Source organism: Myotis nattereri, assembly GCF_964212035.1.
Source record: "Myotis nattereri genome assembly, chromosome: 5".
NCBI lineage: Eukaryota > Metazoa > Chordata > Mammalia > Chiroptera > Vespertilionidae > Myotis > Myotis nattereri.
In genome coordinates this window covers 29,194,601-29,209,171 of record NC_138080.1, presented here as the reverse complement: position 1 = coordinate 29,209,171, position 14,571 = coordinate 29,194,601, and the positions used below count along the sequence as shown (strand labels likewise).

Genomic DNA, 14,571 nt, shown 5'->3' with positions numbered 1-14,571 from the left:
TATTTTTTTCCACATGTCTATTGGCCTTCTGTAGTCCTCTTTGGAGAAATGTCTACTTAGGTTCTCTGCCCATTTTTAAACCGGGTTATTTGTCTTTTGGTGTTAAATTGTCCAAGTTCTTTATATATACGTTTTGGATATTAATCCCTTATCATATGTATCATTAGTGAATATCTTATCACATTCAGTAGGTGGTCTTTTTGTTTTGATGATGATTTCCTTTGTTATGCAAACTTTTTAAAAATGTATTTTTGTTTACTTCAGAAAGGGAGGGAGAGGGAGAGAGAGAGAGAGAAACATCAATGATGAGAGGGAATCATTTATCCACTGCCTCCTGCACGTCCCCTCCTGGGGATCGAGCCTGCAACCCAGGCATATGCCCTGACCAGGAATTGAGCCTGTGACCTCTTGGTTCCTGGGTTGATGTTCAACCACTGAGCCACACCTGGCTGGGCCAAAAACTTATTTAGTTTAATGTAGTCTCATCTCAGGGTCCTCAGTTTAATTCTATTTGCAGTTTCTTTTGCTATGGAAGGGAACGTATACACTGATCCTGGGGTTCAGATGTATTTTAGGGGCATGGTTTAGCCGGGCACACGTCCTTCAGGTCACCTTCTCTACAGAGTGTTCTGTGACCACCTGCACTTTGGGTTGGCCCCTCCCAGGCTCCAGGCTGTATTTCCTAGCACTGCTGTGACATTTCTGTCTTTCCTCATTTTTTTGTTTTTTTTAAAAAATATTTTTTATTGATTTTTTTTTTTTTTTTTTTACAGAGAGGAAGGGAGAGGGATAGAGAGTTAGAAACATCGATGAGAAACATCGATCAGCTGCTTCCTGCACACCTCCTACAGGGGATGTGCCCGCAACCAAAGTACATGCCCTTGACTGGAATTGAACCTGGGACCTTTCAGTCCGCAGGCCAACGCTCTATCCACTGAGCCAAACCGGTCAGGGCTTTCCCCGTTTTATCTTTGCCCCCCTCCCCACCCCCACAGGGCTCCAAACTCCATGAGGGCATAGGGTTCTTCAGTTTAATCTACTGCTGGACCCCGTGCCCAGGCAGCACATAGAAGGCACTCAGCCTTATTTACTGAGTGATCTAGATTCACGCCCTCAGCTAAAGCCTGCTCTGGACCCCGACCCTGGGTGTCCTGCTCAGCCCTGTGGAGGCCGTGACCCGGGCAGGCTGTGCCCATCTCCAGGTCCTGGGCAGGGCCTGCACCGGTCTGGGCCTCTTCTTTCTCATCTTAATGGGGATTACACCACTCCTGTCTCCTGGGGTAAGGATAGGAGGATTACATTAGGGAACCAGGGCCAGGCTCTAGTAGGGAGCCCCGCTTTCTGAGGCTTCCATCAGCGTGGTTCATTTCGGTGTAAGGTTCTGCTGGTCTCATGCATCCTCTCTTCTGGTTTCAGAAATTCCTGAATAAAGTAGAAGAAACATTCCAGTGTATCTGCTGCCAGGAACTGGTCTTCCGCCCGGTCACCACCGTGTGCCAACACAACGTGTGCAAGGTGAGAGGCGTGGGCACGGGAGCTGGGCTGCCACACACCCAGCACGTAGTATGGGCTTGTTGGCTTGGCTTCTGCACGCTCCTGGCTCCCTTTGCAGGGCCTTAGTGTCTGTTTTCCAAATAGCCGTGGTCAGAGTTGCCTCCCGGCCTTCATCAAGGGATCCCATCACTTCATCAAGGGATCCCATCCCTTCATCAAGGGATCCCCACTCCCCACCCTCCCGTGCTTCCCTGGTGCTGTGGAATCAGATGCCAAATCCTTGCCCCAGTCACCAACCCACCTGGGCCGCCTGGCACTCCAGAGTCACCTCGCCTCAGGATTCCCTCTTCTGTGTGTTGGCTGGTTCTCTCCTCCCTCTGGAGCACTCTCCCCAAGTCTCTCGTGCACCTGGGGGTCCAGGGTGGGGGAGGATAGTCGGCAGTCCTGGCCTGAGGTCTTGTCATAATAAATGTCTGTAAAGCAAGTGGTAGAGCCCAGCTGGTGTGCTCAGTGGTTGAGCATCGACCCCTGTATCAAGAGGTCCCTGGTTCAATTCCTGGCCAGGGCACGTGGCTGGGTTTCAGGCTCAATCCCAGTAGGGGGTGTGCAGGAGGCAGCTGATCGATGTTGAGGCATTGATTTCTATCTCTCTGGTTTCTATCTCTCTCTTCCTCTCTCTCTAAAATCAATAAAAACTTATGTTTAAAAAGAGCAGGCTGTAGAGGCATGAGGTGCTTGTCTCCTAGAGGAGCCAGGAGGAAGGCTTCCTGGAGGAGGGGGCCTTAGCTTGTTACCTGAAGAGGGCCTCCGGGAAGCATTCCAGATTGGCGGGATGGCATGTGCAGAAGTTTGGACAGGCAGGCATGCCTGAACAGCTGGGGCCTGGAGGGGATGTAGGGCTGGGAGGTGGGCCATAGGCTCTGCCTGGTGGTCAGTGTCAGGAGAGAAACAATATGATTGAAAGAGAGATGGGGAGCTGAGATCAGATTAACCAGGGTCTCCCCTTCCCCTTGCACTGTGGACATTGGGGCCAGAACATTTTCTTGGGGGGTGGGCATTTTGGGCACCAGGGTGCGGGGGAGGAGGTTGAACAGCTTCCTGATCCCCATCCACTCACTTCTCCATTCATGACAACCACAAATATCCCCAGACATGGCCCAGTGTACCCTGGGGGCAGAATTGTCCAGGTGGGAAGCACTGGCCTGTGTAACTGGTTTCTTTGCAGTGTTTTCTGGCCCAAGTCTGTTAATAGGAACTTATGGGCAGTGTAGGCAGATGGTGTCAGAAGTGACTGTCCCCACCCCCTGGTCACCCTTGGTCCCTGAGCTTCTGGCTCTTTCGTTCTCGGATCTGGCCCCCTTCCTTGCCTTGAGGCTGGCTCAGTCCCTCAGCTGTCACCCTCGGGGAGGGGCTCAGAGAACATGAAGCAGTGTGGTTGTTTGGCCGTCAGAGCCAGGCCTCCACTTTTCTGCTTTTGGGCTCTGCCACCATTTTTACATGGGCTGATGGTGTTCCTTCAACTCTGGGTCTTGGAGAAGTGGCTCGGGATTGGTGGTGAGATACGGGCTTTGGAGCCAGCAGCCAGGGTTTGACCCTCCACCCAGCTCTGCCCCTCCCATCCTTGGAAAGCCACCCAACTCTCCGAGCCTTAGTTGTCTTTCAGTGAAAAGGGGCGTAGCAGTGCCTTCTGGCCTGCTTCTGGCTGTAGGTGACACATGCTAAAGTGCTTTAGCCAAGCAGGCAGAGCGGGCCATTGATGCAGGGGGAGCTTACAAAATGTCAGTCCTGGATAGCACTGCAGAAATGGGCTGAATTGATGGGGTTTCAGGGACCAAGCGTCTCATATGTGCCATTACAGTGCCAAGGCTGCCCTGGCCATTGTGGCTCGGTTGAGTGTTGTCCCATGCACCAACCAAAAGGTCACCAGTTCGATTCCTGGTCAGGGCACATGCCTGGATTGTGGGATCCATCCTTAGTGGGATCGTGCAGGAGGCAGCAGATTGATGTTTCTCTCTCACATTAATGTTTCTCTCCCTCTCCTTTCCTCTCTTTCCAAAAACCAAGTGCCAAGGCTGTGAAGGAAGAGGGTACCGACATTTATGTGTCTGCCCCGGCTGTCCATGCAACTGTAGTTCCATCTCCCAGAACATCAGCATGTGAGGGTTATGGGAAAACGATCCTCACCTTGATGTCCCAGCACCTATTTTTTATCTCATTTTATTAAATAATTTTATTATAGTAAAATACACATAACATAAAATTTACCATCCTAACCATTTTTTTAAAATCCTCATCTGAGGATATTTTCCCATTGATTTTGGAGAGAGTGAAAGGAGAGGAAAAGACCGAAATATCGATGTGAAGAAACACATCGATTGGTTGCCTCCTGCATGCGCCCCAACCAGGGCCCGGGAGGAGTCTGCAACCAGGGTACATGCCCTTGACCAGAATCGAACCCGGGACCCTTCAGTCCACAGGCCAACGCTCTATCCACTGAGATAAAACCAGCTAGGGCATCCTAACCATTTTAAGTGTCTAGTCCAGTAGCATTAAGTACATTCATATTGTTGTGGAACCATCTCCACCATCCACCTCTAGAACTTTTCCATCTTTACAAACTGAAACTCTGTCCCTATTAAACACTAACTCTCCATACTCCTACCCAGCACCTGGGTTCCCACCATCTACTTTCTTTTTGTTTTTGTAATCTTTATTGTTGCAAGTATTACATAGGCCCCCCTTTTTCTCCCATTGACCCCCTCCAGCCCACCCCAGGTCTTTACCATCTTCTTATCGTCTGTGGCCATGAGCCATGCATATATGCATACAAGGTCTTTGGTTGATTACCTCCCACTCACCCACCCTCCCCCGCCTTCCCTCCGAGTTTCTGCACTCTGTTCCATGCTTCCATGTCTCTGGATCCACTCCGTTCATTTTATTAGATTCCACATATGAGTGCGATCATGTGATACTTGTCTTTCTCTGACTGGCTTATTTCACTTAGCATGATACCCTCCAGGTCCCTCCATGCTGTCTCAGGGTAAGAGATTCTTTTTTACTGCTGCAGAGTATTCCATGGTATAAATGTGCCACAGCCTTTCTATCCACTCATCCACTGACCACCACCTACTTTCTCTCTCTGTGGATCTGACTCTTCTCGGGACCTCCTATGACTGAACCTCCTGAATATCTGTCCTTTTGTGTCTGGCTTCTCTCACTGAGCATCATGTCCTCAAGATTTATCTGCACTGTAGTGTGTGTGTCGGAATTTCCTTTTTAAGGCCAAATACTAGTCCATTGAATGGACCACACTCTCTGTATCATTCATCTGTTGATGGACACTTGAGTTGTTTCCACCTGTTGGGTGCTATGAGTCATGCAGTGATCCAGAACCTGATTTTTGAACATAGACCCAAATCTTAGTTGTTTTGAGCAGAAAGAGCTACCTTTTGTTCCCGGAATCAAGGCCATAAAATTTTTATTGAAAAGGAATTTAGGAATTGAAAGAATGTCAAACAAAAGCCTCAGTATGCATTTGTGGGGGAACGTGCCCCCACAAATGGCGTCAGCAGGCTTTCCATCGTGTTCACATTTACCCAGTTGCCTGATGTCATCCGTCAGGTGTGCACACCTATGCAGGTGTCTGCATACATGTGTGCATTGTCTCTGCCCAGGTGGTAACAACTCAAGTGTCCATCAACAGATGAATGATACAGAGAGTGTGGTCCATCCAGACAATGGACTAGTATTTGGCCTTAAAATTCTTCCCTGTTTCTCTGATTCTCTGTTTCTCTGATTGGGAAGTTGTCTTCCCTGTTTCTCTGATTAGGAAGTTGGCTCTTCAGGGCCTGTCCGAGTCATAACTCTGTCTCCACCTGGCTTAGTTTGAACCCAGAAGTCTGGTTCAGAGCCAGAATTCCTTCCTTTCTTCCTTTCTTCTCATTGACGCATTTTATTTATCACCTACTATGCTTGGTGCTGGGGAAGTCAGTGAGATACAGCTCCATATCACAGGGAGCATCTGGCCTGTTAGAGACAAACGTTAGTAAATAACACAATGCCAGAAGGCAGAAAAGGTGCTGTTTTAAGGCAAATTGGGGAGGTGACAGGACTGGCTGTGGTGGGGCTGCTTAAGATGATGCTTAAGGGCTGTCAGGGAAGGGTCCTCTGAGGAGGTGACTTGAGCCAAGGCAGGAGTGACGGGAGAGCCAGGGGACAGACCTGCTAGGTGGTGTAATCTGTAAGTGCCAAGGCCTGGGGGCCAGGATGAACTAGTCTTTGAAGGGGTCCTTGGGAGGTCAGGCTGGCAATGGGCAGTGAGACTGAGGACCAGGAGGGGCCCTCTGGACCCCATGAGAAGTCAGTAAGTGCTCTCAACTCTGTCAATGGGGACAGTGGGAGGCCAGGAGTGGCTCCACTGGCATGGACGGAACGTCTCACCTTCCTACTCTCTCTTGTAGAATTGCCTGGATAGATCCTTCAGAGCCCAGGTGTTCAGCTGCCCCGCCTGCCGCGGCGAACTGGGCCGAAACTACTCCATGAAGGTGAACCAGCCGCTGCAGGCAATCCTCACCCAGCTCTTCCCCGGTTATGGCAACGGACGGTGATCCACAAGCACTTCTCGCCGGGCGTTTTTAAAAAACGCATCAGAGGCGTCCTCGGCCCCTCCTGTTTTTAGTGGGCTTAACTTAAGTATGTAGTTTTTCCTCTACTTCTTAAAAACCCTTGTCTTCCTGGTTTTGTTTTTTTAATCTATAAATTTTTAGGAATTTGTATTCTGGCTCAAAGAAAGAAAGAAAGTTAGACTGCTCAGTGTTTTATCTTGGTTTTTAAAAAAAGCATAAAGCCTGCAGTGTATGAGCAAGAACACAAATGCTTTTTCTGGAGATGAAATTAGAAATTACGTGGCCTGAAGGCCGCTGTGTTGCCAACATCAGGTTCTCGGAGGCTCCTGCAGGACGGCACTGGCTGCCTAGAACCATCTTCCCAGGTGTGTGGGCTTGGCCCCAAAGCTGAAAGCGGGCACACCTCCTGACAGCGTTTCATCGCCAGAACTCAGCAGGGTGGTACCTGGTGGTGGCCCTGGGTGTGGCGTGGCCCAGGAGTCATCCATCAGGACCTGTTGAAAGGGAAAAAGGAAAAGATCCCATTCAGCCCAGTTTAAACTCTGGCCTCACAGCCATCCGCCACCAGCCGGCTTCCGTGGTTAAGACCCACAAACAGAGACCTGTGTCCCTTGAGCAGAGTTGAGGCCACACAGAAGCTACCTCCGCTAGACTGTCCTGTGTGTGGAGCTGGGTGTGCAGCCAAACGCTGTCCCCTCTGGAACGCCGCAGAGGTAGATGCACGAAGCCATGTTCAAGTGCCTTTGGTTCTTCCTTTCTATACACGGGGCTCTTTTTTTAGCACTGAATTACTGAAAATGCCAGCCAGACTCTCAGATTGGCCAGCCAGTTCTTTCCAAATCTGGGTGAGTGTTTGGGGATAGGTTGAGTTTTGTTCTTCCTTTACATTGAATTTTCAACTCACCAATTGAGATTTACAAGAGGGAATTTGTTTTTAAAATAAATACTTTTTCTAAATGAAATTTTTTTGTAGTTACTGTATATGTACCAAGAAATCTATAACTTAGGGATTTATTTTTTATTTTTTTATTTTTTTGGAATTATTTGTTAATTTTTCTACAAACTTTACCAAAGTTTGCAGCTCATACCTCAATAGAACAGGGATATTTTAAATCACATAACTGCAGACAAACTGGAACAATATTGTTTGAAAGGTTTTTTCCTCTTTATTAGGTGGTTAATGTATTAGGAAGAAATAACAAAATCCTGTGTAGGCATTTTCTATAAAGTTCAATATTCTTTGTCCAGATTTTAGACTCTCAGAATAAATGTCTTTTACAGATGCATTTGGTTGTCTTCTCCTGTTTGCAAATCGCTTTGTAGCCCACCGGGTACTTCTGTTTCTATTATTTTATTTTCACAAAACCCCAGGAGACAGACTAGGCAGGGTAGCATCATCCTCAGTTGGCAGATGAGAAAACGGAGACCCAGAAGATCAGAGTGATGGGCAGTGGTTCTAACTCCTGCTCAGGAGGGGTTTGGCTTTGACCTTTATGGGGTCAGCAAACAGTTTGGAATGGGGGTGGTTACTTATTCTCACGAATGTGCTTCTGTCTCCATTGACGTTTGAGGAACCCTAGGCTGCAGTGGTCTCTGGGAGTCTGCAGGCCTGGGGAAATTTGGGTATACCGGGTGTGTGGGGACTGATGACCTGAAATGCTAATTCCAGGGGAAGTCAGGACACGGATGAGGGAAGGTGCTAGTGCTGAATTCTGAAGAGGCTTTTATTTACATTGACCTATTACCCGGTGCTTTTTATTGACAGCCAGGTAATGACATGGGCAGATTTAATAAGAAAGTTCTGCCTCTTTGGTCCTTAAAAATGTGTTATGAGTGTGAACATACTAAGTGCAAGAAGGCAGTCACAGTGATCACATATGATTTCATATGAAATCTCCAATACAGGAATCCATAGAGACAGATGAGTGTTTCCCTGGGTGGGCCCTATATGGGACAGAACACATTGAGGTGGGTTCATTGTCAAGATTGTGGAATTTTGGGGTGTTTCTCTCATTTTCAAAGTTAAATATAACAAGTATATTTGTGGAACCACTATGCAGAAATAATCGCAATATTGGGCATATTTTTTTCCTGGTAGATTTATAAAATTTTAAAAAATGGCTTTGTTGAAATACATTTCATGCTGCCATAACATTCACCTATTTAAAGTGTACAGTTCATTGGTTTTTTTAGCATGTTCACGAACTTGTGTGACCATCACCATTTTCTAGTTCCAGAAGGTTCCCATCACCCCAAAAGCAACCTCACACAATCCTCCAGCCCCACAACCACAAATCCACTCGCTGGATTTGTCTGTTCTGAACACTTCATATGAATGGAATCATGAAATACTTGGCCTTTTGTGGTCTCATGTTTTCAAGGTTCATCCATATATTTGTGGCTAATATTCCACTGTGCAGGTGGGCCACATATTTCAATCCATCTGGTTGACTTTTTAATGTAAAATATCCTTTTCCTTCATCCCAGATTATAAAATTCATACACAAACCCTTTAGAACACTTGGAAACTGACTCCATGAAGAAAAAGTCAAAATACATAATTCTGCCAACCAGCGGGTTACAATTTTCAGGCTTTGTACATGTATGTGTGTCATTGTAATATTCAACCTCAGAACAACCCTCTGATACAGTTTTGACTTGTCTGTTTTGCAAGTGAGGCATATGTATATTTATATATTTTATATGTAAACTTAAAGAACAAAATTTGAACCGTGCCATATATTCTGCCTTGTGTCCAGTTTTTTTTTTGTAATACATTTTAAAAAAATATATATTTTATTGATTTTTTACAGAGAGGAAGGGAGAGATATAGAGAGTTAGAAACATCGATGAGAGAGAAACATAGATCAGCTGCCTCCTGCACACTCCCTACTGGGGATGTGCCCGCAACCAAGGTACATGCCCTTGACCAGAATCAAACCTGGGACCCTTGAGTCTGCAGGCCGACGCTCTATCCACTGAGCCAAACCGGTTAGGGCTGTAATACATTTTTATTGCTTTAAGAGAGGGAAGGGAAAGGGAGAAAGAGAAACATCAATGATGAGAGAATCATTGATCAGCTGCCTCCTGCACGCCCCCTACTGGGAATTGAGCCTGCAACCCGGGCATGTGCCCTTGACCGGAATTGAACCCTACAGTCAGCAGACGGCGCTCTATCCACTGAGCCAAACCAGCTAGGGTCCCAGTTTTCTATTGATTTCAGTTCATTTATCAAGTAGCCACTTTGTCTAACACCTTAGTAAACAACCATGTGTGCCATGGTCTGGTGTTTGCATATTTGCATATTCGTATCTGTGCTCATAAATGTTAAACATGCTACGTGTCTAGTGACATATGCTTGAAGGTTTGGGATGCTAGAATTCCTCCCCCAAATCTTTGTTTTTTAAACATAGGAGGACGTATCTTTCCATCCACCTCTATTTTTTTATGCGTCGGACACCTGGAAGCAGGAGTGGAGTCTGTAAAGTTGGAGACATTTCTCGGCTCCACACCTTATCCACTGGGGAAGGTGAAGACCAGGTCTATAAAAAAAGATCAGGCTTCAAGCTCTTTGAAGGCCAGTACCAGTGCACCTCCTCCTGGCCTTTAGGGGAGAGATCCCCAATCGAGATTTGCACCTGTCTGCAAAGATGTGAAAAAACAAATAACAGGGCAATTAGGTGTTTTCCCCAAACTAATTTGTCCATTTGAAAATTCTGGGAGTGTGTCCTTCCTACAATGCATATGACACTTAAAGAAACAATGAGCCCTGTCTGGTGTGTCTCAGGCACCTGTCTGCAAAGATGTGAAAAAACAAATAACAGGGCAATTAGGTGTTTTCCCCAAACTAATTTGTCCATTTGAAAATTCTGGGAGTGTGTCCTTCCTACAATGCATATGACACTTAAAGAAACAATGAGCCCTGTCTGGTGTGTCTCAGGCAACGTTCTGTGCACCAAAAGGTTGCTGGTTGGATTCCTGGTCAGGGCACATTCCTAGGTTGTGGGCTTGATCCCAATAGGGGGCATGCAAAAGAGCCAGCGATGTTTCTCTCTCCCTCCCCCTCTCTCTAAAAATCAATAAAAAATATTTTTAAAATGACGGTGATTATACTTTTCACTAACATTTTATCATGAAAACTTTTCAGACAAAAGTTGAAAGAAGTGTAGTGAATCTTTAAATATACCTACTATCTAGATCAGGGGTGGGCAAACTTTTTGACTCGAGGGCCACAATGGGTTCTTGCCGGGGTCCAACCCCAGCGGGTCCAGGGGTCCCCAAAGGTGTGGACGGAGTCAGCGAAGAAGGAATGACAAGGAGGCAGCGTTCAGTTGATCAGCAGCCTAGCCAGGATCTCTAGCCAGGATCTCCAGCCAAGTTCTGGTCTGGATCTCCAGAGAAGTACTGCTTAGGATCTCCAGCCAGGTTCTGTGTCCATGTTCTCTTGCTAGGTTCTCCAGGTTCTCCAGCCAGGTTCTGTCCAGGTTGTCCAGCCAGGTTCAGTCACCAGGTTCTAGTCAGGTTCTCTTGCCAATTTCTGTAGTCAGGTTCAGTCCAGGATCTTTTGCCATGTTCTCTCGCTAGGTTCTGTCTCTAGGTTCTGAGGCCAGTTTCTGTCCAGGATCTTTTGCCATGTTCTCTCCAGCGAAGTTCTTCTGTCCCTAGAGAACGTTCTGTGTAGGTTCTGTGCCTAGGTTCTGTCTCTCTCTCTGTCTCTCTCTCTCTCTGTCTCTTGCTGTCTTGTTACATCTGTATTTATACCAGTTGATTCAATCCTATCAATCTCTATTACAAAGGTTAGGGCGTTTCTTATCTCCATTCCAGGGAGTAAAGATTATGTAGCTTAAGCATGATTGTTTGTAGTTAAAGTGATTAATTACCCACCTGGCACTTAGTTGAGGGGTTTTATTCCCTCCTTAACTTCAGGGGAAAATCCCTACCTGGGGAAACAACCTTTCTCAGAGAGGAGACCTTGGCTAAAACACACAGTGCCAAGAAGGTGAGCAAACATATCAAGAACAGTATGCCATATATGCCAGGTCCTTTGAAACAGCAAGGATGGACCGGCTCCCGGCAGGTTCTTAAACTGGACGAGAGGGCCGGAACAAAAGCATGGATGGAGTGTTTGTGTGAACTAATATAAATTCAAAGTAAACAACATTACATAAAAGGGTACGGTATTTTTTTTTTTTTTTTTAGTTTTATTCATTTCAAACGGGCCAGATCCGGCACGCGGGCCGTAGTTAGCCCACGGCTGGTCTAGATTCTACAGTTGTTAATGTTAAATTTTTAACATAATAGATGGCATTAATAAAATGTCTCCCTAAGCCAAAGAAGAAAGTTGACAACCTATTTAGGTACCCCAATTAAATTAAAATTTCAGAGTCTGAAATCCAAACACCTGTAAATTCACTGTCTTATATGATAAACTTGGAAGTAGAAAAAAGGCTAGAGTGTGTGTGTGTGTGTGTGTGTGTGTAAAATTCCTTCATTATTGCACTTGTGACACCATTATCAAATTTCATTTTTGTTTTTCCCACTGGTTAGGGAGTTCCTAGGGGGCAGTTATTTCCTATTTTTTAAGTTAAATTTTAACTACATGAGGAATATATATGAATATGATCCCAGGAAGATTAAAAACACCCCAGACAGCAGTGTGGTGGTTGCCAGAGGGAGGGAGGTTGGGGGAAGGAAGGGGTCCTAATATGAGGTGACAGGGAAAGATCTGACTTTGGGTGGTGGGCACATGGTTCTATATACAGATTTTGTAAATTAGTAATCCACACATGGAACCTATATGTTCATGTTGACTAATGTCACCCCAATAAAATTTAAAATATTTAAAAAACAAACAACAAAAACACTCCAGAACAGATTCAAGTCTTCACCAACTATCTCCCCCTACCCCCCCACCTTTTTAATCCAATATGGACCTCTCCTCTTCCCAAAGATTGAGTTCTTTCAGTTTGGGATGGCCTTTTTCTGTGTGTTGACATAGGTATGTGCTGGTAGAAGCCTGACATTGGTTTCTCTGCGTTTGGTTTCAAATGTTGGATATAGAATCCTGGATCCCTCTGCAGCTGCTCTGCAACATCTGCAGGGGATCATTCCAAGACAGTACATGTAGATCGCTCTCTCTCTTTTCATTGCTGTACAGTTAATATTCCACAGTACCCTCTGCCACAAGTTACTTATCCCACAGGGATGGATATTTAGAGCAAAACACGGTAAACAATTGTATAATTACTTTCTCTGGGTACATGATTTCCAGGAATATAGTGTAAGTGCTTACAAGAAAACGTCCGATTGTCCGGTTTATACTGCTCCCTGTGAAATAGGGGCGTGCTCACACCCCTTTCTGGTATGCAATTAATAATGATTGCGCCAATGTGCATATAAACTATGCTGTTGAATACCTCAAAAAAAAAAAATAATAGTAATGGCACCGTAACCGGTTTGGCTCAGCGGATAGAGCGTCAGGGATGTGCAGGAGGCAGCTGATAGATGTTTCTTGCTCATCGATGTTTCTAGCTCTCTATCCCTCTCCCTTTCTCTCTGTAAAAAAATCAATAAAATATATTAAAAAAAATAATGATGGCAATAGCAAACCTTAATTGTTCACCATGCAAAGCCACATTTTCAAACCTTTTACGTGCCTCCTCCCACTTAATTCTGGCAACATTCGGAGGAGAGAGCCAGACAGTGGTGTGTGTGTGTGTGACCATCATGTCCACTTCACTGGGGGAAGATAGGCACAGCGAAGAGTTGAGGCCCAGCAAAGAGGCCATCCTCGGTGAGGCGTGAACCCCAGTTGAGCTTTGCACCTAGGTCAGGTAACACCAAACTCCTCCCTTCCCCTAAGTTTTAGCGGGGAGGAAGGGGAGGCACTTAACTTTATCCGGAAGGCCTTGCCTCCTTTGCAAAGGTTGATTGTGATGGAAATGAACTTGGTTATGTTTTGGGGACATTTGCTGCTTGACTTCTATTTCCACAGTTATCAGTTCCCCAACTTTGCAAAATGGCATGCGTTGGGGCTATACTTCCTAACTCGGGACTTTTTGAATTGGGGAACTCTGCGCCCAAATTCCGGCTACGGCTACGAGTCTCGAACCCCATCGCCACACCTCCCGGACCCGGTGCTGATGTTGTGCAGGGTCTCACGTACTCAGCTGCTGCCTGATAACTAGGGCGGGGCCAGAGCCGTGATTGGCACCCGCTTCAGCCAGCCCGCGCCTCGGGCTGACCCCGCAAGCCAATACCCGCTTGTTCCCCTCGATCCCCGAGGCGTCCTTGTCAATCCGAGACCCAGCCGCCGTTTAGTTGGTTGCGGCCGCCTTGGCTGGCGTATGCCGCCTCCAATGAAAATGAAGCCGGTCAGCGGGCACGTGGGTAGGCTCCGGCGTGTCCCCGCCTGCCGCCCAATAGGGAGGCGCACCCGAGGCCTGCGCCCGCCTAGTCGAGGCTCGCCGGAGGCGGCTGGTGCTGTGTTGATCGGCCCTGCGGAGGGGAGGGGCGGAGCTGTCAGCAGCAGCCAATGGGCGCGCGGGCGTGGGCTCGGGGACCAATAGAATCCGGGGCGGGGCTGGCGCGCGTCCTCATAAGCCCCTCCCGTAGCGCTCGCGGAGGGCTCGGCCGCCAGCGACCGAGCGGGGCCCGGCCCGAGCGGGACCTGGGGGTGCGACGCCGAGGGCGGGGGAGCGCGCGCCTCTGCTCCGGATCGGGCCGCGCGCGCCGCCTCAGGTGAGCCCGCGGGAGGCGGCCGCCGCATCCGAGCGCGGGCCTTGCCACCGCCGCACCCGCGCCACTCCGGGGGCTGTGGGCGGGCGAGCGCCCGGGACTCGAGGCCCAGGCCTCGGGTGAGGCCTGCTCTGGCCGCGGTCGCCGCGCTTTGTCCCGGCCTGTGAGGAGGTTGGGGGCGTTAACCGCCCGGCCCGGGGCGCCCGCTGGGCCTCGGGCGGGGGCGGTGCGGCTGGACAATAGCAGGGCCAGGGACGGGAGGCTGGGGCGCCCTGCCTGGGCTAGGGGCTCGCGGGGGTTGGGCCGGGGCGTCCCCGCCGGCCCCGCACAAAAGATGACAGCGTGGGTGGCCCATCCAGGCCGGCCCTGTTCGGCTGGGCCCTTCTATTATTCACAACAATCCTGATAGTTAAAAAAATAATAATTACAATAAAGAGAGCCCAGGCCCTGGGTGGAACCCCCTGCATTTCCGGCCCTTTAGGCACTAGTGGGGTTAACGGGGCGCTTCCCAGGGACTCTCCCCCGAAATATTCATCACTGCATCCCACTCCCCTCCCGGAGTCAACCCGCAGTGCCATCGCGGCTTCCAAACTTGCCTTTCATCTCCGTTAGCCCCCCCTAAAATAAGCATGCAATCTGGATTTTTCATTTTAAAAAATGTATCCACTTGCTATGCACATCACAGATTATAGACGCGTCCCACAGTCCCTCCCCC

At 48.0% G+C, this 14,571-nt stretch overlaps 2 protein-coding genes across 3 annotated transcripts in view; both read left to right on the top strand.

Moving 5' to 3' along the window:
• The window catches only part of UHRF1 (ubiquitin like with PHD and ring finger domains 1), a 40,609-nt gene extending 33,205 nt beyond the window's left edge, over window positions 1-7,404 (top strand). The window contains 2 exon segments of the mRNA XM_081092722.1: window positions 1,417-1,515; window positions 5,955-7,404. Of these exon segments, the coding sequence (XP_080948848.1) occupies window positions 1,417-1,515; window positions 5,955-6,101 (246 nt within the window). The 3' untranslated portion in view covers window positions 6,102-7,404.
• Window positions 7,405-13,734: 6,330 nt separating this feature from the next.
• The window catches only part of KDM4B (lysine demethylase 4B), a 254,493-nt gene continuing 253,656 nt past the window's right edge, over window positions 13,735-14,571 (top strand). Inside the window, exon 1 of one of the 2 annotated variants that reach the window (XR_013995997.1) lies at window positions 13,735-13,859. The gene's annotated coding sequence lies outside the window, so the exon portion shown is untranslated. The remainder of the gene's footprint in view (window positions 13,860-14,571) is intronic. The other variant, XM_081091513.1, reaches the window with a different exon arrangement.